Below are 23,094 nucleotides of genomic sequence, written 5' to 3' on the forward strand. Positions count from 1 at the left end.
GCAGGAGGGGCCCCTAGAGCTGATTATGACGGGAGAACTTTCTGGCTCTCATTAGGCTTGTGACATGGCGTGAAATAATGTAGGTAGCAGCAGCGAAAGCTGAATTAGTAGTCGACCCAGAAGCCATGCTAGCTAGGCTGCTCAGCCTTGTGTAACTCATGTTATCATGTGTGCTTTTGGGACCTTCGAAGCAGCAAATTTGAAGCTTAGTGAGAGTCCAAGGAAAAGAGTTCGAACTCGATCAGATAGCTGGTTTACTGGTTCTATACTATTCGACTACATTCAGAGAGGAATATCGTGAAGCTGGTTGCGATGGTGCAGAGTAGGGTGTGCCGCCTGCCCAGGAAATAGGGCTGACGAGCTCGGGCTACGTCAGAGCCGCACAGCCGCACCTCCCCAATCTTGCGCCTCACATATCCAAGCAACCACAATGAGAATGTCTTGCCTCCCATTTCGCCTGCTCACCATCCGTTCAGCATCGCTACAACGCCAAAAATAACCCATGCAACAGAAAGACAAATCGAAGCTCTACCACGCCAACACTTCCTTCTGTGCGCCGTTTCCACACGCAATGCCAGCGCATATCTCTTCGTCCTCGTTGCTCACGCCAACATTACCTTCTACTTTTTGTCTCGCGGGCCAGACCTCGCGGCCTTCCTTCTTCTCCCGCTGGAAGTGCTCGGTGATGACTTCCCGTACCGTCTTTTGAAAGAAAAGAGGAGCTTTCTCGTACTTGGGATGTAGCTGCCCGTTCACGAACACTCCTCTGTCGAGGTTCTTCTGGGCGGCGTTGCAGAGCACTTTGTCCTCGCGCATGACGCGCTCGTACATGTCGGCAATGAGGTGAAATTCCTCGCTTGACGAGTTCTTGTTCTTGTAGATTTCATACGTGATGTTCGAGTTATTGGGTCCAGACGGGAGGAATTTCTGGATCATCATAAAGTGTGGAGACGCTGACATGGACACGTTTGGAAAGTAGTATGTGCTGTGGACATCCAGGCCTTTTGCAAGTTGTTCAGGCGTCGAGGTGCAGTGATGCTGGATGTGTCCATCTACAGTGTCGCTATCAAATGAGTCCAAGTTGAGGAACGCTGGGATGTCAGGGTGGGTCGTGGGGCAGTGGTAACATTCGTTGAAGTTATCTGATGCGATTTTCCAGTTGTAGTTGCAATCCAGCTCATAAGTGTGGTCGAGCACATAGTCGTCGAAGTTAAGATGGCTGTACCGGGTCTGGACGTCGACGTTCGCAAAGTGCTCTTCCCATGGGATTTCCGGGTTCTCAGAAGCGTCCATATTGACCCAAACGAAGCCGTTACCGTCGATCTTGGTGTGGATTGCAAAGAGACTATTCTGCTCCTTCTCAAACTCTAGCTCCTGGTATCCTGGCGCTTTGGCTAATCTTCCATTCAGACCATAACTCCAGCCATGATATCTGCAGGCCAGGATCTTCTTGTTGCCGGCGTTCTCCTCTTCTATGACAGGGTACGCTCGATGTCGGCATACGTTGTGGAATGCGTTGATGTTGCCTGCCCTGTCACGGGTGATGATGAAGTCGAATCCTGCAACGTCCTTGAAGCGGAGCCAGTCGCCAGTCTCCTTCAGGCGCGAGCTATGTGTGATGAAGAGCCATCGTTTCGAGAAGATGGCGCGGCGCTCCAACTCGTACATGGCCTGAGAGGTGTACCATGATGCGGGCAAAGCGCGTATGGGGGCCTCCTTAACGGGTGCAGTCTCCTTGGCGGAATTGTTAAATGTAAAGTAGTGGAGAAACGAAGACATGGCTGCTGTTTACTGAAGGTGATGGTACAATCAAGAGTAATTTGGATCACTGCGGCATTCCGGAAAGCGTGGTGGGATACCTTTATATATTCGATACCAATCTTGTCCGGCACATCGATCGCCATGATTGATATGGTCCAGCTGATAACTCTTCCGATAAAGAGACTCCTATCGTAGGAGTTTGCGAGTACCGAGCTCTGTGTTCGGTCCAACCAATCGCGCTTGCGACTTCCGCCGTAAGTAGCCACATCGGGCAAGTGTGAACGAGAGTAAACCTTCTCAAACAGTCCTCGCACCTCGTCGCCGGGTTCTCTCGATCGCGAATATTGGAAGGATGGTAGTCATGTGCCCATCTCTAACCTAGCTCTACGTTTTCTGCTCGTTATTGCGGTTCGCCCCGCTCTTAGGTATCCGTGGCAAACTGAGAACGAAGCACCCAACAGCCAATCGCATGGCGTGAGCCTTGACCAATCGCATCCTTGCGCAACAGCAACATAACCAGTTGCGACTAGGAATCTTGTGAGCATCCACTTGGTGCCGATAGCTGCGGGCGCAAGTCATCTAGACTGTTCTCGGGGACTTGAGGATGCTTGTTGCAAAGTGGAAGTAGAATGTGCAAGCAGAGTGGTAGGAGATAGTAGTGATTTGGTGCAAGAAGATGGTACAGTGCACGAGCGTAATGAAATTTGTGCGTGAAGCGTGTTGTCCGCGAGGTATTATTGACTGCTCGAGAGAGTCGATATCCGAGATTACCTGATCGCCTCCATGACGTTTTTATCAATCCCGCTCACCGCTTCTCTGACCGTAGGACAGAAATGCATCCTCAGTATCTCCCCCTCCCAGACCGTCGCCGCAAATGGATTGCTCCCCTCAATCTCCTGTTTCAGCCCATCAAACACTCCGTCACCCCTCCTCTCTTCCGTATTCCACAACGGCGCAACCTTCTTGCCATGTGTTCTGGTAATCCGGTTCAACAGCCCCAACATAGCCGTGCAGCTCTTCTCCGGTAAGTGTAAAGCGATAGTGATTAGTTGCTTCGCGAAAGCAGCGACGCGGATTGGGGGCACGGCGCGGATTGAGGCAGCAGGCAAGAGAACAGAGGAGAGAGAGCGGATCAGTAGGACAATGGTCGTTTGTACGTTAATCTTTGCCGTGTCGGCGTGCGATTGGGCGGTGTTAGGATCGGAAAGATGCAGGGATTTAGTGCTGAGTTCGATGTCTGGATTGAGAGACACAGGGTGTAGCGTGCGGTAGAGATGCGTGATGAAGAAACTGAGGTCAAGTTTCAGCGTCGATGCGACTTTCGCGGCATCTTGACCTTCGAGGAGGGCGAAGGCGGTGATGACGCAAAGAAGGGATTCACGTGTGAGATTCCGATCTGGGGCTTCGTCGTCGTCGTCTTCGTCTTCTGCGTCAGAGTCCTCCTCGACCGCGGCCGCTGCTGAGACTTCGGCGGTAGAAATGATGTCGCGTAGTGCTTCGAGGATGTCGCCGAAGAAATCTTGATTGATCAAATGTGCGTATCGTGCCAACCCTTCCAGCACCGCACCCATGAGCTTTGGTGAACGTGCCTTCAGTATACGGAAATATGCCACAAACACCATCTTCAGTGTCTCAGCCTGCATTCTGTCTCGTTCTTCGTGGCTGACAGCGGCATCGGCTTCTTTGAACTCCTTTTCTATCGCCTTCTTCTCTTTCAATTCCTTTCGTAGTCTCTTCGTCCGGAACTCGCGCGTCTGCTTCAGCTTCTTGCCGCTCATAGGCTGGCCTTCCGATTTGTCAACGGAGTGGTAGGAAGCTTTGTGAGCAAATTCGGACAGCAGCCGAAGATGCAGGAAGGTATTGAGGACGCTTTCATCGAAATGGTAGTTCTTGCCCTTCATCATCTTGGTCAACATAGTGACCGCTTCTAGCGATGCAGTGCCATCCTCATCACTCTCGAATAGTTTCTCCAGGGCCGTTCTACATTTCACAAAGTCCGGGTCGACACGTCTCGTGCTCAACTTTCCGACCAAAATCTTCAAAAGCTCTCCGCGGAAGTTGAAGTGAGGAACTGCCGCGAGAAGGTTGCACGCGCAACTGACAGCGACCGAAGCCAGGCTTGCAATCTGCTCCTTATCGGAGCCACTGCTCTTCGCCAGTCTCGCTAGATGCTTTACGTATGCCTCGTAACTTGAGACTAGCTTCTGTTCGAACATTCGTAGCTTTTTGACTTCCTTGGAGATCTTTTCCTGCATCTTCTCTTCCGACAGAGGTCGTATCCTGTATCCAGGAATCAAATCTTTGAAAATAGCCACCTGTGTCGCCAACGCCAGCTTCTTGACCGTGATATTCTCTGAGTCTGCGATGGCAGCCAGCGTCTTCAAAGCGCCAATGTGCTCTTCAGGGTCTTCATTGACCAGGGCCGCTATGCGTGCCAGCTCTTCTTTAGCCTCAAATATCTGCTGCCGTGCTGGTATCTTTGGCTGTTCTTCCTCAACCTTTTCTTCCTCCTCAACGTCCTCCTCGGCTTCGCTTCCTGAGCCTAGAAAGCTGTCCGACTCTTCTTCACTCTTCACATCTTCCGCGGCGACTGGATGCGCTACCCATCCTTCTGTTGTCCTAACGGGCAGTTTCTTGTTCTCCTTCTGCTTCTTCAGTTTGCGCGGCCGAGTTTCGTAATCCTGCTCGAGATCCCATTTCGCCGCATTCTTCAGGAAGGTTCCCTTGTGGTCTTGGGCCGTATCGTTCGTACGCTCCCCATCTTCCGGAGGAGAAATCCGGCGCCTCTTTGCAGCCGGTACCCGTGACATCGTAAATCGTGAGAATTGAGTTGTGGTGGTTGCCCGTGTTAGCGCAAAAGTGGTACTGGAAATTTTGGGTGCAGGTCGGGCAGAAAGTTCACCGCTTTTACCGACGCTCCACCTTTTTTTGTTTGCAGACTTGCGCTCGAGTATCTCTGACTTCGCATCGCCTTGAATTACTACACACGCATACAAGATGAGACCACTCACAGAACCAGAAACAAAGACCTTATTCGAGAAGCTCGCGACATACTGCGGAAAGGGCATAGCACACCTCATCGCCGACCCCACTGGCGGCGCAGATCGAAATGTCTTCCGTGTACAGGTACGTTTAACATCACACAACACGTCTACCGTCAGGCACTGACAATTGCATAGGGATCAAGAGTCTACTACGTCCGCGAATCGCTCGCCAATCTTGCCACATCCGTAGCGCGCGACCAGCTCCTCTCGCTCGGCATCTGCTTGGGAAAATTCACAAAGACGGGCAAATTCCGGTTACATATTACTGCGCTGTCGGTGATCACACCACATGCGAGGTATAAGGTGTGGGTCAAGCAGAATGGCGAGATGCCCTTCCTCTACGGCGGAAACGTACTCAAAGCGCATGTCGGAAGGTGGAGCGAGGACTGCCCGGAACACCAGGGTGTGATAGTGTTGAGCATGAACGATACGCCACTGGTAAGCGATTCTGCGGGAACTTCATGTTGAAAATGATACTAACTGGGATCTAGGGCTTTGGTGTAAGCGCACGGTCGACGGCCGAGGCAAGGAAGTTGGACCCAACGGGCGTCGTCACATTCCGGCAAGCAGATATTGGAGAGTATCTGAGAGAAGAAGATACGCTGTTCACGACTTGAGAAACCCCGCAATGGCACACAGCATTATGGATGTATGACGGAAAACCCGCTCCAAGCGCCGACAGTGTAGCATTGCTAGCTTAAGAGACGAAGCACGCAGCCACAGTTCGAAAAGCTTCGTATGTGAGTGCGATAGCATCAGAGGCATGAAAAGAGTGTGAATTGTGCTGGAATAATCAGCTGCAAAGTCAAGACTAAGCATGAATAATCAAAGATACCCCACTATCTTCACTATATACTTGATATCCTGACTTTATGCTGCACACACATCTTTCGCCGCGTCCTCTAGCAAAGTTCCACTTGCTTTTTCGCTAATCATGAACGTAGACACAACTGGGAAGATACCAGGAATCTAGGGGTGTTCGAGTCAATCAAACTGCGCTCGACAGGAGTATGGAGTTACTCACCTTGGGAAACACACTGGCATCTACTACTCGAAGGCCTTTTACACCTCGGACCCTGAACCTTGCATCTAGAACGGCATTCACGTCGCCATCCTTACCGATAGCCGCAGTGCTGGTCGGATGATGACCGAACGTCTGGCCGGTGATCCTGTAAAGTCGTTAATATAGAACAGAAATGCGATAGTTCTACAAAGACTCACCAGTCTTCATCTGCTTGTCCGCAATACCCCTCTGGATCTGGCCCATTTGGACAAGGTGGCTCCTTAGCCTCGACCTTGATCCCTTTGGCACTCGCATATATCTTCCTCGCCCAGGCAATGGTGTCTTTCATGGCACCCATATCCGTCTCCTTGCCCTCTTCATAGAGCATGAAGTTGATTTCTGGTGTATCTTGAGGGTTGGAAGAGAGGAGTTTGACGTAGCCCTTCTTATTCTGCGGATGGTTCTTGACCATCGACATACCGTAAGTGTTTGGACCATCTTGCGGTAAAGCGGTGTTTGTTTGATTGCTGGGCCAAAAACCACGGAACGCGAAAGTGCCTTGCATGATGAACATGTCTCTTTCGCTGTCCGGTGTGTGCTTGGTCGTCATCATTAGGATGGGCTGAGAGAAGCCGCCACTGGTAGTGCCAGAGACCTGGCCGATGATGGGCATTTCTTGGTTGTCTTGCATATTTTGTCCCACTCCAGGCGAGTCGACGAGAACAGGGATATTGAATTGGGAGAGTTGGGCTGCAGGACCGATGCCGCTGAGCATTAGTAGTTGCGGAGTGTTAAATGTGCCGCCTGAAACAATGACCTCTTTGCGTGCAATGGCTGTCTTCAAGACGCCTGTAGAGCCTTCGGCGTACCGCGCGTCGGCTTTGTAGAGGGATTTGCCTTGCAGGAACTCAACACCTGTGGCTCTAGGCTTGCCACCACAGGATGTGGCATTACTGAACAGTACCCTCGTCGCCAAGCTATTTATACTCAGTGTCAATGGAAATTTCTTGTCAATAGTATCCTTGATATAGTCTCTGGAGCTGTAGCGTTCGCCATTAGCTTTGTTATGCATAGGCAGCCCCCATATTCCGGTCTTCCAATCACGCTTGGGATCGAGAAAGTTCGCATCAGAACCCATCTGGGCCGTGATATCTGCTTGGGTGGTGGAGACTGAGAAATTCTCAGCGATCGCTTGAACAATGCCGAGGGCAGGTTGGCCAATTGAGGTCGGCTTGTTCAAATTGGTTTCGAAGTAGCCAGTGTAACCGTGGCCTGCAGTGCCGACTGGGAGGTAGTGGTTCTTCTCGATGCGTTGGAAGATGTTACGCATATTTACGGAGCTTACAGCCGTCAGTTGGGTCACTGTCGACTATCAATGCTTGCACTTACTTCCAAGAACCGTCACCCGTGAGATTCTGGATGTAGTTCCAGTCACTGTCGGATGGAAGCCAACTACAGCATCATCAGTACCCCTTCCAGCAGTGTGCCATCGCCTAAAGGCTCCACTTACGTGCACATGGCATTGATCATACTACTTCCACCAACACTGCTTCCGCGGGGGTAGTACACGCCCAAGAACTTACTATCCTTCGGTGGCGTACTATCACCTGCACCGACCCAATACCTACCTTCGTTCGTCTTCCACACCAGTTTATTGTTCATTTTGTTCCTCCTATCATCCGCATAATGTTTGACGAAGAAGTCCCAAGTAATCTGCGGCGGGTACTGGCCTGAGTTGCCTTGGGTGGACTGGTCGCCTGCTTCGATGAGAAGTACACTATAGTTTGCGCGCGCGAGGTTGGATGCCAAAGGGCCGCCGCCCGGTCCGGAGCCAACTACAATGTAGTCGTAAGTTTCTTGGGTGACAGTGGGAGTGATAAGGCTAGTGCTGGCGAGAAGCCAGAGGGCCTTCGAAAGGAAGCCCATCTTGTCGAATTCGAGGAAGAAAGGTGTCTCTTCAAGATAGTGTTAGAAGTGCGGTAACAGCTCAACAATCTGCTGCTACCCGCCAATCATGATATATAGGCAAAGAGAGTCCATGCTCGATGGATACAAGGTAGCGCAACCCCTCGTATTCATCGTCTTCGTTCAACTGCCGAAGCACAGTTTACTGTATGACTGGCAACTTTGAACCATGATTGTCTAGATACGAAGTAGATAGCCAGGGGTGTTCCTGACATACACTCTCCGCCTCGGCGAGAATAGTCTCTAAACGAATGACTACTCTCTGATGAGTGGATAGAGCGACTATAAATAGTGGAATCATCAGGCCGACGTTCTTGGAACCGCGTGGCCGACGCGTCCCTAATCTTGCGAACAGGTGCATGGCGGTCATGGGTTCTATCTGATCGATCGGAACGGATACGACTAGATTCGAGGGACTCGTACAAGCATCTTACGCTCTTTGAAAGGCTTGACGACGAAGGGGCAAGGACCGCAATAGAGCGGGATAAACTGTTGTCTGTGATAGATTGAGTGAGGGGGAAGGAGCATGTGCAGTCGTCGCTTCCCGGCGGATCTGCCGTTCCTAGCCTAACCGATCCCGGAAAGCACGGCTAGGGTGTTGGATTAGAGTGTGTTCACAAGCTGCTTAAGGGTTCATGTGATATTCTTTTATCTTTACTACTGCTGGGCTGGTAATCTATAGCCGGTAGCATGAATACCTACAATGGCCTTACAGGGCTTGTTCCTGGGTATCGCTTTCCTCCAAATCTAGCATTCATTCTCGTTACCCAAACGCCTTTAATAACCCAATCGCTCTCGGGGCTCCCATGCAAATGCTGTAGTAGAATACGCAGAATCCTTCTTGCGGCCGTGATCGACCGTGCCTCCCCAGAGATGTCCCGAAGCTACTAGCTCCCTTCAGCTTCACTCCGTCTTCGGGGCGCCTGGCCAAGAGGCATGCCGAAATTCAGCGGTGGGTTCTTGAGTCTCACACCGTCAACAACCACGACGTCCTCTGACGACTGGCGGGAATCTGCGGATACCTTTCGGCTGAGTGGCAATGTGTCCGCGGTAGTCTCTGCTGGAGTCGGCTCTGGTGCATCCCGAAGCTTGCTAAACCTCTTTTGCTCTTTCGCAATCTTGGCCAGTTCGTCATCCAACGCGTCCAATGCTATGTGGTCGTCGGCGCCATCCACTGGGTTGGTGGGTAGGACAAGCGGCCCTTTCAAGCCCTGATCGTGCTCTGGCGTAGCTACTCGCTCTTCCACGAATGGCTGCACCTCTACTAGTAGTTCGCTGTCTCCTAGAACGGGAGACAAGGCGCGCGGGATCAAGGGAGTGTGGCCGGCGTGGAGCTTGTTGGCAGCAGGGACAGGCGAGAGGTTGGCTTGAGTTGGGGGTGGTGATGGGAGAATCTCGTCATCGAGTTCTGAGGAGGGTAGAGAGATGCGAGCGACGAGACCCGGACGGTTCGTGCGCCTCTCGAGCAGCGTGGATGCGACGGATGCATCTGTGATGGAGGGGATTCTATCGAGCGTCTGGGCCTTGTCTGTTATCATCTCGTCGGGTGGAGTAGTGGTGTCTGGTGCAGTGAAGAGGATGTCAGGACGAACGAGTTCACGCTTCGCCAGTCCTGCCCAAATGGTCTGGGTGCTTGCGTCGACGTAATTCGCCATAATGGATGCTTTTAAACGCTAGATAGAAGGTGGTTAGCTATGGTCCGGCACTTCCAGAGATGCATGACCAACGTACAGTAGTGCAGGTTTCGGGTTGTTGATGGTGATGGTGCTGGTGATGAATGTTGGAGTGATGAACAATGTCAAGAGGGGAGGTTGGACAGTGTTTGCGGATGGAGCTGTTGGAAGCTAGCCATGGTAACAACACATTGATTGACGAGGCGAGTGGATCTGCGTGCGTTGACAAGGTGAAAGGGAAGTGCGACCTGGATCGACGTGCAACCACGTCATAGGTCGCTGGTACCTGGCGCCCCGCCATACGGTATCCATCGCCCGGCGCGCGCCCGATCTGCATCGCTGCTGTGCCCCGAAACCACGACAGCGGCGGGAACCGTCTCGTATTTTACCTAGGTAGAACCTAACCTTGGAAGACACTCGTATCCCACTCGGTCTTAGTCCTAACGCTCTACCTGCAACCGTATGGTAGGTAAGCCACATGCGTGGGGTAAAGGTGGTGTTGTGGAGTCTGCATGTCATCATCCCCCCGAAAATGGAGGCTGCGATAAGCGGCCTGGGAGGCCCTCTGGTCATGGTCAGAACACACAAGCAACGCTTCAGACTACATTGTATCCCTCCTGGCCTGCCTTTCCTAGGCTGAAGGGCATCTTAATTAGCCCCCCTGTCAGCCATCGGCGACGCCGAATAAGCTGGCGTTGAGAGCTTGTAGTTCCAACACCGCCTGGTTGTCTCTCCCGCCTTGGACAACGTAAGGAGGGGTAATCATCTTGGAAGGCTAGCAATACTCCCCCTAAAGCTACTCCATACACTAGAAGTCGTTGCAGAAGCTAGCCTTTTGCTTCATCTACATCCATCAAGCTTCTGCCTCTGCTTTCTGAAGTTGCCGACGTCTACCGCTTCACTCAATCCAGACAAGAGCAACGAGGCCTGCCACCAGTGCGACTAGTTTCAAAGCCACAATCGATAGGCCTTCAACATAACGCTCTAGACGTCGTACGACATCAGCAATAGTGGGAACAGGGCTACGAGCAAGAGCAGGACTGCCGTCACAATGACTGTGACCCCCAACACCGCCAACTCACCTGGCACGAACAGAGCACAAATGGACCCCATCCTCACCGCCAAAAAGCACACTTCTCACATCCAGAATTTTCCCATCCCCTTTCCAGGCAGCGCAAACGCCTCTGATGAAGACTTACCACCAATTCCAAGCCCTGAGGTGTCTTCTATAACCCTCGACAACAAACCAGGCGCAAGACTCCACTACACATACTATCCCGCCTCGACCTCCAGAAACAACCACCCAAACCCATTCTCCCAAACCCTCATCGTCTTTCTCAATGGTCTTATGCTACCAAGGAGCTCTTGGGATGCCACTATCCGCAGTTTTCTGGAGAAGCGCGTGGCCGGACGACTTCCCTATCCCGCTCTACTGAGTTATGATCGCTACGGCCAAGGCGACTCGGACCACGATCCAGACGATAAAGACCCACCGCCTAGCCATGGCCATGACGCAGTGTCCGCTGTCAAGGCACTGAAGCAGTTCACCCTTGAGATCTGGAGAGAACACCTCGACGTCAATAAGCCTACTCACTATCCCTGTCTCATCTTCGTGTGCAACAGCATTGGCTGCGCACTTGCACGACTGTTTACACAGTTTTACCCTGGGACGGTGTGTGGACTGTTGTTTCTGGACAGTATAATGGCGAACAGCGACTCTCAGACGCTGTGGCCGAATCCAGATGCCCCAAATTTTGATCCGCATACGCTACCACCCGGCGTAAGTGCAGATGATGTCAGGGAGACGAGGGAAAAGTATAGGAAGCTTTTTCATCCCGATGTACCGAATAACGAGGGGCTATCTCGACGCAATCTAGCGAAATTGCTGCCGTACTCGGATGGCCCCAAATTAGAAGGATATCTGGGAAGGGGTCCGTATCTCACCGTGGTGGGCCACGACTGGGAGACTTTTGCTGAGCAATCCTGTACGTGCTCTCATCTCTTTTACATCATCCTTCGCTAACCAACCTGGTACATTAGCTAATTTCCCCTCTACAGACCAAGGCTCTTTACACACGCCTAAAATCCTTACAATGGCCTACGCCAACCCCGCATGGCGAAAATATAACGAAGGTCTAGTGCAGATCACCGACGAAGGGAAAGCCATTGGCCCTATCACAGCTGTTCGATGTGGTCATTTTATTCAACAGGACGACCCAAGATTCGTTAGTGATGAGCTTGTCTCTCTGCTGGACAGAGTAGTAAATCGCGTCGAGCAGGTCAGTGAGCGAGACTGAGCACCAATTTTAGGTCGTGTCACGTGTAGTCTCCCTATAACCCACGTATAGCTCAGGGGTTTCCGGTATCTCAATAATAATAACTTTCTCCTCTTCTTAGCAGACATCAACCGTACTAACCAAGAGGACGTTGGATGGACTAAGGCACAGATTAGGCGATAATTCAACAACATGAGGCTTTGAATAATCAAAAGGTGTGCCTCTAATAAAAGCACCCTATCCAAATGCTAAATTGACAAGAAGCCGCCCATATATACAAGTTCACTCGCCAGTATCTACGCCAGCGTCTGAGACACATGCATGCCTCACCAAAAACCTGCCGAAGCAGGAGCGGCATGTTTCAGTTTAACCTCTCCAGGTCGCAGCCAATAATGGCGACCCAGAAGTGTGGGATCGACAGTGTACCCATATCCAAGATTGCCTGGTCGTACAGCAGACCCACTTCTGTGGGCCTAATTTGATGGCATATCCAATTTTGACAGCTCATGATCCGTTATATGGTCCAAGATCTTCAAAACCCGGCTTGGCTGCTCATATTCTGCTGTCCGCAAAAGTTTGAGTCTTATTAGAAGCCTTCCATGCTTCCTACAATGTCCATATCATCATCCTCCTCTTTGGCACGGCTACCTTTAATGTCCAGCCCAAACTCCTCCTCTTCATTCTGCTCCTGCTGCTCCCGCTGCTCCCTCTGCTCCCTCTCCCTATTCTTCATGACCATTTCCCTCTTCTCTCTCCCCTCCAACCCCGCCTTATCCGCAGCCTGCATCCGCACACTCAACGGCCTCCCTTGCATATAGCTCTCCAGGTAGCTCGCGCCCAGACTACTCGGATACCCATAGCTCCCCGCCTGATCTACGTCATCGACGCCTGAGCCGTGCAGACCGCCTACATATGTGTCCCAGTGTTGCTCGTCAGCGAGTTCGTCGTCCACAAATGAGGAGGGCGGGGCGTAGTCGGACGGGTATATCGGGTCTGGGCTTGCGGATTCTGGTATCGGTGCGGGGTGTTGGGAAGAGGAGTCGAAGGATGTTCTTGTCGCAAACTGCTGAGGCCCGAAGGGGATGCTGGGCGAGGGAAGAGGTGGGGAGTGCGAGGCGTCTGATACGGTCAATGGGGCTCGTGTGTCTACGAGCGGTTTTGTGGGCGAATGGACGGTATTGGAAGCAGGGGGAGGAAGGCTGTGGTGCACCGCCTCGAGGTAGATGGGCGCGTCGAGTCTGGTGAGTCGAGGATCTATCATTTCGTCGAGTGAGGCCGTCGAGTTGGAAGCCGAGGTCGCTTCGCTGCTGGGCGATGTCAAAGGCGGTTCGATTACGGTGTCGGCGGGAAGTACGGTTTGCCCGTCGATGACCAGGCTGACTCTCTTCCGTCGAGTCTTTGGTGTGTTGGTTCCTCGTAGCGACGACTTCTTCATCGGTGAGCGTCTCGGTTTCTTGGCTGGTTCTTGCTGGGTGCCCTTCCCAGGTTCTACACCCTCCATGTCCTTTAATTCTCTCCTAGACTTGTGGCTTTCTCTGCTCTTCTCAGCATCTCTTGCCGGTGTAGTTTGCTCTGTATTTGCCGCAGTGTTTGCGTGCTCGGCTTTGTCTACCTTTGGGTGCTTTTTTTCCTTTTTGATTGGCGACGTATCACGCGCGTCGAGCAGCGGAAGGAATACCGGCGTAACTAATCCATAGAGTTCCTTTTCACGCTTGTGCACGCGTGTGTGCTTTGTTCGTTTGGCCTTTTCTTCGGGCTCTCGCTCCTTGATATTGGGCGGCGATTGCGCAGGCTGCCCAGCGATTGTAGGCGAAGTAGCGATGGTTTCGGCATTGCTTGTAGGAGCCTTCTCCGCAAGCCCTGAATCTGCTCCGCATTCCATCGAACGGTGCTGCGCTACAAGCTAAACCCGAATTAGCTCTCCCAATACTGGCAAACCGACGAAACGGTTAGGGACAAGCGCAAGCGGAAGTGTACCTCTTGTTCATAGTTGCGCAGCTCGTCCTGCTTGCGCTTAATATAGTCCTTGATGTCGTTCTCGAGCTGCTGCCTTCTGAGCTCGACGCTGCAGGCCAAGGCGTCCAATTGTTCTCGAGAGAAGCCTGGGACCTCGGCCAGACTCGGTTCGGAGTGAAGAAGCATGGACTCGCTGGTACTCGAGGACTCAAATCGGGCGGATGACTCGGTCACGGGGGCGCGCGCGGGAGAATTCGCGACGTCAGGTTATTCTGTACGTATTAGATAGATGGTTCGCGGCACCTGGGCGGCGTCAGCCATGCTGGTTGTATGCGCAGTTCAGGCTGCGATTGTTGCCGTCGCGCGTACCTGGCTCTGGGATGTGACGCATTCGGAAATGCAGCGGCGATTGGACCGGGGTGAAGGTCACAGGGCGTGCTCTGCCGTGCGCAGTACCTTGCTAGGTATCTCTCTCACTACGGCGGCTGAGTTCGAGTCCTCTCACGCGGACGGATGGAGGCGGCGCAGGACAGACAATTGCGAGGTGAAGAGGCGCAAGAGGCAGCAAAATCTCTGCTGCCCACAAGTCTAGAGGGGCACGTTTGAGGTGTGGTCAGGACCAGGACCAGTTGCTGGACGGTGTCTTTGCTCTCAGATGCGCCTTCCCTCTTGCAGGCTCGCTTGAGGTGGGGCTGCATATGATCAACGGTTCCAGAAGGCCTTCGCGTCTTCACAAGCTTCACCGCTAACAGCCTATCCACTCCCACTTTACAACTACGCGTCCAAGGCCTCTCTCTTCCTGGACCGCGACTGACTGCGATTGCCCATGCACAGCCCGTCACCCGCTCTCCAGAAGCGACACTACGGGTAAATCTCGAGGCCTTCACATGATGCCGATGGACGAATCGACCAACGCCAATGGACGCCAGGCTTTCCCAATACGGCTATCCGGATAGGCGATATGCACCTATCCGCACCGTTGGTCTATCTGCATCCCGCGGGATGAACAGTCCACCAACTGCATGTCCATTCTGTCAGGTAGTCTGTGGTATTACGTCTTGTGGCTGAACCGTGTTACACGGGAACAGAAGTCTCGGGCACGACATGTCCATTTGCTAGCTATCAGAGACTGTATCTAGCATGACATCGCTCGCACTAAAGATACTGGGCTTCTGCAGTACCTTGTGGACAGCGATGAACCTCTAGGACTCTGACTCGTTGAACGTAACCAACACTTCCCAAATTGAGCAGGCCACTTCTCTAGGACGCCTTCTAGCCTGCGACAAATCTGCGCAGATATGACCTCTCCACGCTGATCCTGAAGCTGTACTCTCCACACTTGATCATTTCTTGCCTCCACTATTGCCCTCCTTCAAGCCTCGTGCGTCAGTGTTCGCTACAGTGTCGTACTTGTGCGGTCTCTGAAGTGGTGAATGGTTGTCTCGTGCATGTAGTGATTCCATCTGCCTTTCAATCGCCGCCCTCCTCTTCCTTCTCCGCCGCTTCGGCTTCTGCCTTCTTCTTATCCTCCCACTTTTGCTTCTTATCTAGCAGCTTTTGTAGGTTCTTCGCGCCGTTGAACACACCGTACGTTTTAGCGCTGCAGGCCGCACAGGTCGGATCTTTCCGATATCGCTTCAACGCGCAAGCTTCGCAGAAGTAATGCCCGCATTTTGTGATGATGGGAGTCTTGTACGGCTTCTTGCATATTATGCAGGCAAACGGTATCTTGTCGAGAATAGCCAGGTCGACGCCATCTTCGTCCTTTTCTTTCTCGTCCCTGTTTGCCGATGCAACAACTGTGCCTCCAGGTTTCTTGCCTTTGGTTGACATCTCCCATTCTCGATCCAGCTTCCAGCCTGCTGCATAGTCCTCACGGGCGTGGAGAAATTTGCAGTTGTCGCCGAAGCCGCAAAACCCCGTCTGCTTATAGTCCTTACATACGTCTGGCGTATAGTCGGTGACGGTTATGGTGCGGATATTCGTTGAGGCCTTCTGTGGCCCGACCTGTCGCGTCGGTGCGTCGGGATTCTTCTCGACGAGTGTTTGTGGTTTCGAGCGCGTGCTACCGAGCAGGTTCTTGGAGCTCAGAGCGTTGTCTGCTTCCTCGTCGTACCAGTTCGATTGCTTCGTGGCATCGGTGCTTGCTTCTATTACGGCCGAGCGGTCGGCTTCGTACGTTGTTGTCCCTTCAAATTTCGAGTTGGCCTTCTGGTCCGCTGTGGACGCCTTCAGGGCATGGTCGTTTATCTTCCGTCGCTTGACTACATGACCATCATCGCCTTCTGCTTCCGAGCCTGACGAGGCGTCGGAATCTGATCGTGGCGGCGGCGGGGCAACTTTGCGAGGGGCAGTTTTGGTGGTCCGCTTCTTGAACTTGACGACTGGGGCTTCCATCGTGTGCTTGATGTGGAGAATTGGTGGTTGTGAAGTATTTAAATGTGGAGACCTACGCGGAAGGTTCGCGTGAAGCTGTGGCTGAGAAATCAACCTTTGGTTGACACGTGACATAGTCCGGGGAAGTGGCGCACACTGTTGTCGATGCACTTCACTGGCTTGGACGCGTTAGAACCTTTTAAAGGTACAATCAGACTTTATTGATATCCCACTGGTGTAGTTTAACTAGTCGCGGGCTTGAATGTTATCAGCCAAATGTATACTTTTCTCAACTGCTTGACTTTGTCACGCTCCCTGGTTTTTGTTACTGAGCACATATCTCAGCTCAAATACCGCGAGAAACCTCATATAATATTTACAGAACATAAGAGTAGACGATAAACACATTGTAGGCCTTGGAAGGTTACTCTTAAGATGAGGAAAGCCATGGCTGGTGCACGGAAGACGTCTATGGCGCAGGGCAAGTAGTTCCCCCCCTCCTCGCCTTGTGCTGATGACTGGAAAAACAACCAAACCTCTGCGTGGATAAGAGTCGACAGAGCGATGAAAAGAAGCTTTCAGAGTCATCATAATGACCCGTTGGGAGAGCAGCTTTTGCCCCTTTTCATGCAGTCAAGGGCATCCTTGAGGTTGTTTATTATTACCAATCGCGCTTGGGTGGGGGGTGTCCACGTCGTGATTCTGCAGGTGTTGATCCAATCGCGTACACAAACAGCTGAAAGGCCCTCCTCGGACTAGCAGAGAGGAGGGGCATGCTGCACGATAGGATGGTCTACGTAGTTCATCCCTAGACGCGCATGAAAGACTACTGCGAACCAATCGAGGGGCACTTTGAAGCTTGTGGATGTTTGGCCGCAGGGTGTGCATGCATTGGAAAAGTAGAGGCCTGAGCGCGGACGGCTTCCCGGGGTCATTTCGTTCTCTGCACAACATCTCCCGCTGTGCTGTCATTCCTCCTCTGTCGCCTTTGTCGCCTGTCTCGCCCGTTCGGTGTTCCTTTTTTTCTCTTTCTCTATCCTTCGTAGGCGCTGCTCGGCGATGAGCATCCTGTTATCGCCCCTTGTGTGACACAGACGCGTTCAAGTGCCAGCAGCCGCTGCCGTGTCGCCATTCCCTCCCGCGCGTCGCTCTCAGCCAAGCCCTTTCGACTTTCCCTTCGATTCTGTGTGCCTTGCGACCTCACCCTAGCCGAGTGAAACGTATAGGCGCTTTTTATCCCTAATTTTACCCCGGAAACCACATCGCCAGCCCTCGCTGACTCCTACCTTTGGCACCGCAACTCGCGCACCTACAACCGATCGCCTCCCGACACGCTCACACGCAGAACTGCACACCTGTCGAAGCAAGCAGCTCAACTCGAGAAAATGGAAAACTAGGTGCTGAACTTCCTGGACTACCAATGGCGACGGCAAATCTCCAGCCAGGCGCGCTGGCGGTGGAGAGTCACAATGGCTCTGACCCCTTCACCACAGCCTCGCAGGACGCCCAGAGGCAGCGATATTCTGCCTTCGACAACTCGCAGTTCTCCTTGTATCTGAACGGATCTCCGATGCAAGCAAAGAGGGCATTGCAGGCACATCTTTCCGAAACAACACGCAGGCTGCAAGAGACATCGCATCTGGGTAATGCGCTTGTCCAACAGCGGAAAGAGTTAGAGGATAAGCTGAAGGAGGTGGAGCACCAGCAACATGACAATGACATCGGACCAGAGCTGCGCTCGAGGCTGGCCGAACTCGAAAAGGAGTTCAATGAGGTGGGGAGGGAGACGGCCCGCGCTTTCCTCCCTAGGTCCCGCGTACCGAGTGGTGAGACCGACACAACAGCTGGCGCTTCAGTATACTCCAGCGAAGCCCACCACTCGCCCACCAAGGTCAGCGTCCCATCTCGGAAACAGCGAAATCAACAGCCTAGCCGTATCAACGATATTGCGTTGGCTACTGAGATCTCCACATCATTACTATCTCAATTGAAGGACCTTCAAGCTGTCTTGCTGGAAAAGGATGAGGCGCTCAAGGCAGCTGACCTGGATAGGTCGCAGCTTGAGATTGAGGTTGAGGGCTTGTCACAGCGCCTGAGGACATTGGACGAAAGCGAGTCACGCCTCAAGGACGTCAACTGGAACTTGGAAACCCAGGTTCGCGAGTCGGAAGCGCAATCAAAGTCGGCAGCAGATAAGGAGCATCGCCTAAATCATGCTCTGAATCTCGCCCGTTCTGAAAAATCGACTTTGGAGCGAGAGCTCGAAGACCTGAAGCAGTTACATGCAAAGCTTAACGATGATCACATCAACAAGACCAAGCAGCACGAGACTGAGCTAGTAGGCCTGCGCCGGAACGTGACTATGGGGGAGGCAGAGAGGGGCGCTATGCAGCGTAAAGTGGAAGAGCTTACGAACCAGAACCAGGAGCTAGCGAGAGCTGTCGCTTATCGCCTGAAGGCCGAGGACTATGTCGCAGCCGAAGATACGTCTCCAGATGACGGTGGCGAAGAGGGTGACAATCAAACCCCCGAACACTCCCCTCCGCCGTCCCCAAACAAAGCGACACCACGGCACGGTATGCTCGAGTCAGAGACTTTGAAGCACTCTCTACAGCACGCCCATCGCATGATTCAGCAGCTCAAGAACAGTATCCACCGGGAGAAGACCGAGAAGGTTGAGCTGAAACGCATGCTTCAAGAGTCTCGCGATGAGCTGGAAACAAATCGCTCTCAAAATGGGCCAAGCAGCGCAAGCAAGCGGAAAAAGAACGACAAGGACATGTTCAAGAAGCCTGCTCGGCCTGACCGTCTGGGGGCCCTTCGATCGGGGACTCAGGAGGTTTTGGTGGATGACGATGAATGGGAAGAACAAGAGGGCATGCCAATGACACCAAGTCGCCAATCTCGGCCCACCCACGTCGTTCCTGGGGCATTTAGTAGTGGCTTTAGTTCTGCTGCCGAGACCAGTGCTAATGAGGGCTTTGAGACAGCCAACGATATCTCGGATGCTGCTTTCGAGACGGCCAACGAACGTGACGGCATGACAACCGAGTCGGATGCGTTCCAGACCGGGGCCGAGACTCTTGATGGCGATAGTAGCGACGATCTAACCGAGACTGAAGCTGGGCCTTCTCTATCCAGTGCACGTCGCGGTAGGTCCAGAGGCGACTCGTACGAAAGCACGGCATCTGTCTCAGGCGATGAATATGATGAGATGGATCTGAGGACGCCCATTCATAGTCAGCAACCTCGATTTAGAATGAAATCTAGACGGGGCAGCTCCCGAAAATCAACACCACGAGGGAGTTTGGACTTTTTTGCTGGGACGCCCCCTGTTTCCAGGGATTCTCCTGCGAGCTTCGTCAGCCATAGCAATGAGGGCACTCCAGCTCAAGGCAAGAGCCTCTTCGCTGAGCTTAACGACTTGAGCGGAGACGATGATGATGGCAGCTTCGCCGAGGGTACGCCAAGTCGTTCCAGCGAATTGCTCTCTCCAGAGTCATCGCCTGACGCCCTTCGGAGGTCTGTTCTTGGTAGATCACATCTCGGGGCAATCGTGTCTAAACCGGCAATGGTCGACTCGGGGACAATGACAGAGCGCGAGATCACAAAGCCTGCGAAGTTGTCCTCAATCTGGAGTCAACATACCCAGCCACAAGCTGCTCGTCCAACTGCGTTGCAAGTGTCATCGCTTTACGCGCAAGACACACGCCCACAAGCTCCACCGCAGCAGGATCTTCGGCTCTCTTCCCTTTCCTCGCAAAATACTCTGCCCAGGGTCGCTTCGCCTCCAACGCTTCGCTTCTCGAGCGTGGCTGGACATGCTACTACTCCTCGGTCCCCCCCTACGCCCTCACTAGCTATATCATCCTTGTCAGCGCAAATAACAGTACCGCAACATCCTCCTACGCCAATGTTCCATATGTCAGCATTGGCTGCCCAGGACACTGCACCGCGAGCTGTACCTACCGTGCCATTGAACATCTCTTCAGTCTCCACTCACACCACAGAGCCTCGACATGCGGCTCATCCGTCTCTTGGTGTATCAATGTTCTCATCTCACGAGACAGAGCCTATTGCGCCGGTATTCGAGAAGGTCGTCCCCCTTCCTCTGGACGTATCGAGTATTGCACATCAAACTACTGAACCGAGGGAAGGCTTCGTTTCCAAGTCATTGGCTCCTGCTGCGTTACTTGAGTCTGCCATATCTGCGCAATCAACAGAGCCCATGGGGCAGTCTCCGACTGCATCATTCGTTCCAGGTTCCAGGGATCTAGTGTCAGAGGAGCCTATTCGTAAGGAAATATCTCAGAGCACAGTATCACAGGTACCACTGCAGATGTCAAATCTGTCTGCTCATGCAACCGAACCCAAGGATGTTCCTCGTCATGCTCTTCCGACGCTTTCCACGATGTCATCGCAAGCAACCGAGCCCAAGGACGTTCCTCGTGGTGTCCTTCCAACATTTTCTACGATGTCATCACAAGCAACAGAGCCACTTGCGCCAAAGCCTGCTGCTCCTCAGCTTTCCATATTGTCGTCTCACGCTACGGAGCCACTCGCGCCGCGAATCCCCCCCTTGCAGTTGTCGATGTTTTCGTCAAAATCAACTCAGCCTGTGGATCTGCCCAAGCCTGCACAATCGCAAATGTCTGCCCTATCATTCCAGGCATCTCAACCAGTCGCGTCCTTGAGACCAGCACCATCGGCGATTTCTACCATGTCTTCGCAGACGACTGAGCCGGTCGAGCTTCCGAGAACGGCGCTTTCGAAATTATCAGTTTTCTCTTCCCAGTCTACTGATCCTGTCCAACCACGCCAAAGGGCGCTGCCTCAGGTATCAGCCATTGAAACACAGCATACTGAGCCTATTGCAGTACCTGCAGCCTCACCACCTCAACATCACTTCTCGAACGTAAGGACTTTACAAGATACTCAGCCCGAGTCCCCGACACTGCCGTCATTCCTCCCCACTCCGACAAGCCGGCCGTCGACGGCGAATCGTATTCGTCTTCCTATTTTGGCACTATCTTCGGTCTTCTCGAAAGAAACCAAGCCATCCAAATCCCAAAGACCAGTCACTGCGCACCGAACAAGTCCAATTCCTCTGTCAACTTCTGCAAGATCTGCGCAGACAGGAGATGTTGAAAACAAAAAATCGAGCACGACGAAGCTTGGATTCTTCGACTCTGTCCTGCCTTGGGGTACAGACAGACAGGTTGAGCCAACATCAACATCCGTCAACGTTAGGGGTGATCGCATGCCCCTCACACCTACTAGTGCCAACACAATTTCGAAGACGCAAAGAACGCCAATGGCTGATGGAGGCACTCAAACCATGGTGTCTGCTGAACAGATTGACAGACTGCTGCTCGCTCGAAGCCAACAACGCTATTCTGGAACTATCGCCACAGCCGGCGTAGAGAAATCCATGTCCCCGCCTCCATCACCCGCCAGGAAGAACTCTAACGAACCTGGTCGAACTCCTAGGCGTCCTGGTAGTTCCGGAAGCATTCGCTCACGAGCTGCAACTCCACCACCACTTCCGCCTGACCACAAGGAGGTTATTGCTGCGGCTGCCCTTAAACCGTTGGTTCCTAGTAGTCCTGGAACCATGGGCCCGCCCATGATGCCAGCGTCAGCCTACAAAAAGCGACCTGAAACACCCTCAATCAAAACAAGCAATACCGGGTTGACTCCGAAGACTGGCGGCACTACTCCGAAGGCTCGCCGTCACTCACAGCGTGGTGATGCTCGAAGTGGCGCATCATCTCCCCTCAGTCGTCGATCATCATTGTCCTCGTTTACTTCTGAAATAGATCAGCGCTTCAATATTCCCGGTGTACCATCATTCGCTCCAACTGGAGTACCGGCTGGTACAACGGACCCCCGCATGATCCAGGCCATCACTCAGACGATGATTGGGGAGTATCTGTGGAAGTACACTCGCAAAACAGGTCGAGAGGGCATGTCTGAGAATCGACATCGCCGTTTCTTCTGGATCCACCCCTACACGAGAACCCTCTATTGGAGTGACCGAGACCCACAGACTGCTGGCAAGGCTGAGCTAAAAGCCAAGAGTGTAGCTATTGAGTCTGTTCAAGAAGTTAATGATGGGAATCCTTTGCCTCCGGGACTTCACCAGAAGAGCTTGCTCATTCTTACACCAGGTCGTGCTATGAAGTTTACTGCGACCACTGGTCAACGCCACGAGACTTGGTACAATGCTCTTAATTACCTTTGTCAACGAGTGGAAGAAGGCGATCAGCCAACGCAACAGCAAGGGCAGAAGCCGGTGGCCACTGACGAAATTCAAGACGAATTCAATGCTGGATACCGAAGCTCATCGCGACAGACTGGTCGTTCCATGGCCTCGTATATCAGTCGGCGCACTTCTTCCCCTCATCATGCTCAGGTACCGACGCTCCGTCAATCAACGGTCACGCAAAGACGTGCACTATCAACTGAGCCCTCCCAGAGTTCTGTCTCTAGCCGTTTCAGCAATATCCTTCGACCTACCTCTGCTGTGCGAGGGTCATTCTCTAGCCGCCGAAGTCGAACTAGCGCGCAAGATTCCACAATGTATGAGGAGCCCAGCAACACTCACATGGATCTTGGCCGCGACATCCACGACCATGTGGAACGTGACCTGGATGCTATGCCCAATGTCCGGGCATGCTGCGATGGTAAGCCTTTATGGAAACTGGCATAATATATACACTAACTGACTGAAGGCAAACACGATGTCGCCCACCTCCACCAGCATTCCACAAAAGGCCGACATGGCAAGAACATACACTCTCGGCCGTCTCTCATTGGCTCTCTGAGCTCACGCGCTCAATCTCGCACCGAGTCTCGTACTGAGTCGCACACCGAGTCTCGAAACGAATCTCGGAATGAGTCACGTAACGAGCGAATCCGCCACCAGACTGAGTTGGAAGCAGCGAACTATGGCGCGGGTGCTTAGCTCTTCCATCTCTTTAGCCTCCACCGCATCATTTCTTCTTACTTGTCCTTGAAACACTTCACCCTTGCATTCA

The 23,094-nt window shown here is 52.8% G+C and overlaps 9 protein-coding genes across 9 annotated transcripts; 3 read left to right on the forward strand and 6 right to left on the reverse strand.

Annotated features, from left to right (window-relative positions):
• Nucleotides 1-528: 528 nt before the first annotated feature.
• On the reverse strand, nucleotides 529-1,779 carry K460DRAFT_352611 (ISP domain-containing protein; the record flags this gene model as incomplete). The annotated part of the gene is made up of 1 exon (XM_040931663.1): nucleotides 529-1,779. The coding sequence occupies one exon, from the start codon at nucleotides 1,777-1,779 to the stop codon at nucleotides 529-531; it is 1,251 nt and encodes a 416-aa protein (XP_040790042.1).
• A 749-nt stretch (nucleotides 1,780-2,528) lies between these two features.
• Nucleotides 2,529-4,571, reverse strand: K460DRAFT_280509 (nucleolar complex-associated protein 3; the record flags this gene model as incomplete). The annotated part of the gene is made up of 1 exon (XM_040928409.1): nucleotides 2,529-4,571. One exon carries the CDS (start codon nucleotides 4,569-4,571, stop codon nucleotides 2,529-2,531), a length of 2,043 nt encoding a protein of 680 aa, XP_040790043.1.
• Nucleotides 4,572-4,726: 155 nt separating this feature from the next.
• Nucleotides 4,727-5,915, forward strand: K460DRAFT_306696 (60S ribosome subunit biogenesis protein-like protein NIP7). Its single transcript, XM_040930042.1, has 3 exons — nucleotides 4,727-4,887; nucleotides 4,941-5,243; nucleotides 5,297-5,915. Exons 1-3 carry the CDS (start codon nucleotides 4,759-4,761, stop codon nucleotides 5,420-5,422), a joined length of 558 nt encoding a protein of 185 aa, XP_040790044.1. The 5' UTR covers nucleotides 4,727-4,758; the 3' UTR covers nucleotides 5,423-5,915.
• On the reverse strand, nucleotides 5,794-7,734 carry K460DRAFT_383865 (GMC oxidoreductase; the record flags this gene model as incomplete). The annotated part of the gene is made up of 4 exons (XM_040935471.1): nucleotides 5,794-5,974; nucleotides 6,027-7,148; nucleotides 7,198-7,260; nucleotides 7,319-7,734. The coding sequence occupies 4 exons, from the start codon at nucleotides 7,732-7,734 to the stop codon at nucleotides 5,794-5,796; spliced, it is 1,782 nt and encodes a 593-aa protein (XP_040790045.1).
• Nucleotides 7,735-8,394: 660 nt separating this feature from the next.
• K460DRAFT_332513 (uncharacterized protein) lies at nucleotides 8,395-9,782 on the reverse strand. The gene is made up of 2 exons (XM_040930844.1): nucleotides 9,505-9,782; nucleotides 8,395-9,446 (listed from the first exon to the last, which is right to left on the reverse strand). Exons 1-2 carry the CDS (start codon nucleotides 9,745-9,747, stop codon nucleotides 8,661-8,663), a joined length of 1,029 nt encoding a protein of 342 aa, XP_040790046.1. The 5' UTR covers nucleotides 9,748-9,782; the 3' UTR covers nucleotides 8,395-8,660.
• Nucleotides 9,783-10,258: 476 nt separating this feature from the next.
• Nucleotides 10,259-12,026, forward strand: K460DRAFT_58889 (uncharacterized protein). The gene is made up of 2 exons (XM_040938547.1): nucleotides 10,259-11,431; nucleotides 11,487-12,026. The coding sequence occupies exons 1-2, from the start codon at nucleotides 10,498-10,500 to the stop codon at nucleotides 11,741-11,743; spliced, it is 1,191 nt and encodes a 396-aa protein (XP_040790047.1). The 5' UTR covers nucleotides 10,259-10,497; the 3' UTR covers nucleotides 11,744-12,026.
• K460DRAFT_363552 (uncharacterized protein) lies at nucleotides 11,915-14,272 on the reverse strand. Its single transcript, XM_040932844.1, has 3 exons — nucleotides 14,048-14,272; nucleotides 13,700-13,981; nucleotides 11,915-13,625 (listed from the first exon to the last, which is right to left on the reverse strand). Exons 2-3 carry the CDS (start codon nucleotides 13,862-13,864, stop codon nucleotides 12,309-12,311), a joined length of 1,482 nt encoding a protein of 493 aa, XP_040790048.1. The 5' UTR covers nucleotides 13,865-13,981; nucleotides 14,048-14,272; the 3' UTR covers nucleotides 11,915-12,308.
• An 876-nt stretch (nucleotides 14,273-15,148) lies between these two features.
• K460DRAFT_279190 (uncharacterized protein) lies at nucleotides 15,149-16,075 on the reverse strand (the record flags this gene model as incomplete). The annotated part of the gene is made up of 1 exon (XM_040928312.1): nucleotides 15,149-16,075. The coding sequence occupies one exon, from the start codon at nucleotides 16,073-16,075 to the stop codon at nucleotides 15,149-15,151; it is 927 nt and encodes a 308-aa protein (XP_040790049.1).
• A 1,399-nt stretch (nucleotides 16,076-17,474) lies between these two features.
• On the forward strand, nucleotides 17,475-23,021 carry K460DRAFT_402839 (uncharacterized protein; the record flags this gene model as incomplete). The annotated part of the gene is made up of 2 exons (XM_040936562.1): nucleotides 17,475-22,740; nucleotides 22,789-23,021. The coding sequence occupies 2 exons, from the start codon at nucleotides 17,475-17,477 to the stop codon at nucleotides 23,019-23,021; spliced, it is 5,499 nt and encodes a 1,832-aa protein (XP_040790050.1).
• Nucleotides 23,022-23,094: the final 73 nt, after the last annotated feature.

The sequence above is a fragment of the Cucurbitaria berberidis genome (assembly GCF_010015615.1).
Source record: "Cucurbitaria berberidis CBS 394.84 unplaced genomic scaffold K460scaffold_2, whole genome shotgun sequence".
Lineage (NCBI taxonomy): Eukaryota > Fungi > Ascomycota > Dothideomycetes > Pleosporales > Cucurbitariaceae > Cucurbitaria > Cucurbitaria berberidis.

What these genes read in the sequence shown, in the direction of transcription:
- K460DRAFT_332513 (XM_040930844.1), bottom strand. Translation starts at nt 9,747, where the DNA reads ATGGCGGGGCGCCAGGTACCAGCGACCTATGACGTGGTTGCACGTCGA. An exon ending in AACCCGAAACCTGCACTACT is followed by an intron (nt 9,447 to 9,504) that starts GTACGTTGGTCA and finishes CCTTCTATCTAG; the next exon opens with CGTTTAAAAGCATCCATTAT.
- K460DRAFT_306696 (XM_040930042.1), top strand. Translation starts at nt 4,759, where the DNA reads ATGAGACCACTCACAGAACCAGAAACAAAGACCTTATTCGAGAAGCTC. An exon ending in GAAATGTCTTCCGTGTACAG is followed by an intron (nt 4,888 to 4,940) that starts GTACGTTTAACA and finishes ACAATTGCATAG; the next exon opens with GGATCAAGAGTCTACTACGT. An exon ending in GCATGAACGATACGCCACTG is followed by an intron (nt 5,244 to 5,296) that starts GTAAGCGATTCT and finishes ACTGGGATCTAG; the next exon opens with GGCTTTGGTGTAAGCGCACG.
- K460DRAFT_363552 (XM_040932844.1), bottom strand. Translation starts at nt 13,864, where the DNA reads ATGCTTCTTCACTCCGAACCGAGTCTGGCCGAGGTCCCAGGCTTCTCT. An exon ending in TGCGCAACTATGAACAAGAG is followed by an intron (nt 13,626 to 13,699) that starts GTACACTTCCGC and finishes ATTCGGGTTTAG; the next exon opens with CTTGTAGCGCAGCACCGTTC.
- K460DRAFT_58889 (XM_040938547.1), top strand. Translation starts at nt 10,498, where the DNA reads ATGACTGTGACCCCCAACACCGCCAACTCACCTGGCACGAACAGAGCA. An exon ending in GACTTTTGCTGAGCAATCCT is followed by an intron (nt 11,432 to 11,486) that starts GTACGTGCTCTC and finishes CTGGTACATTAG; the next exon opens with CTAATTTCCCCTCTACAGAC.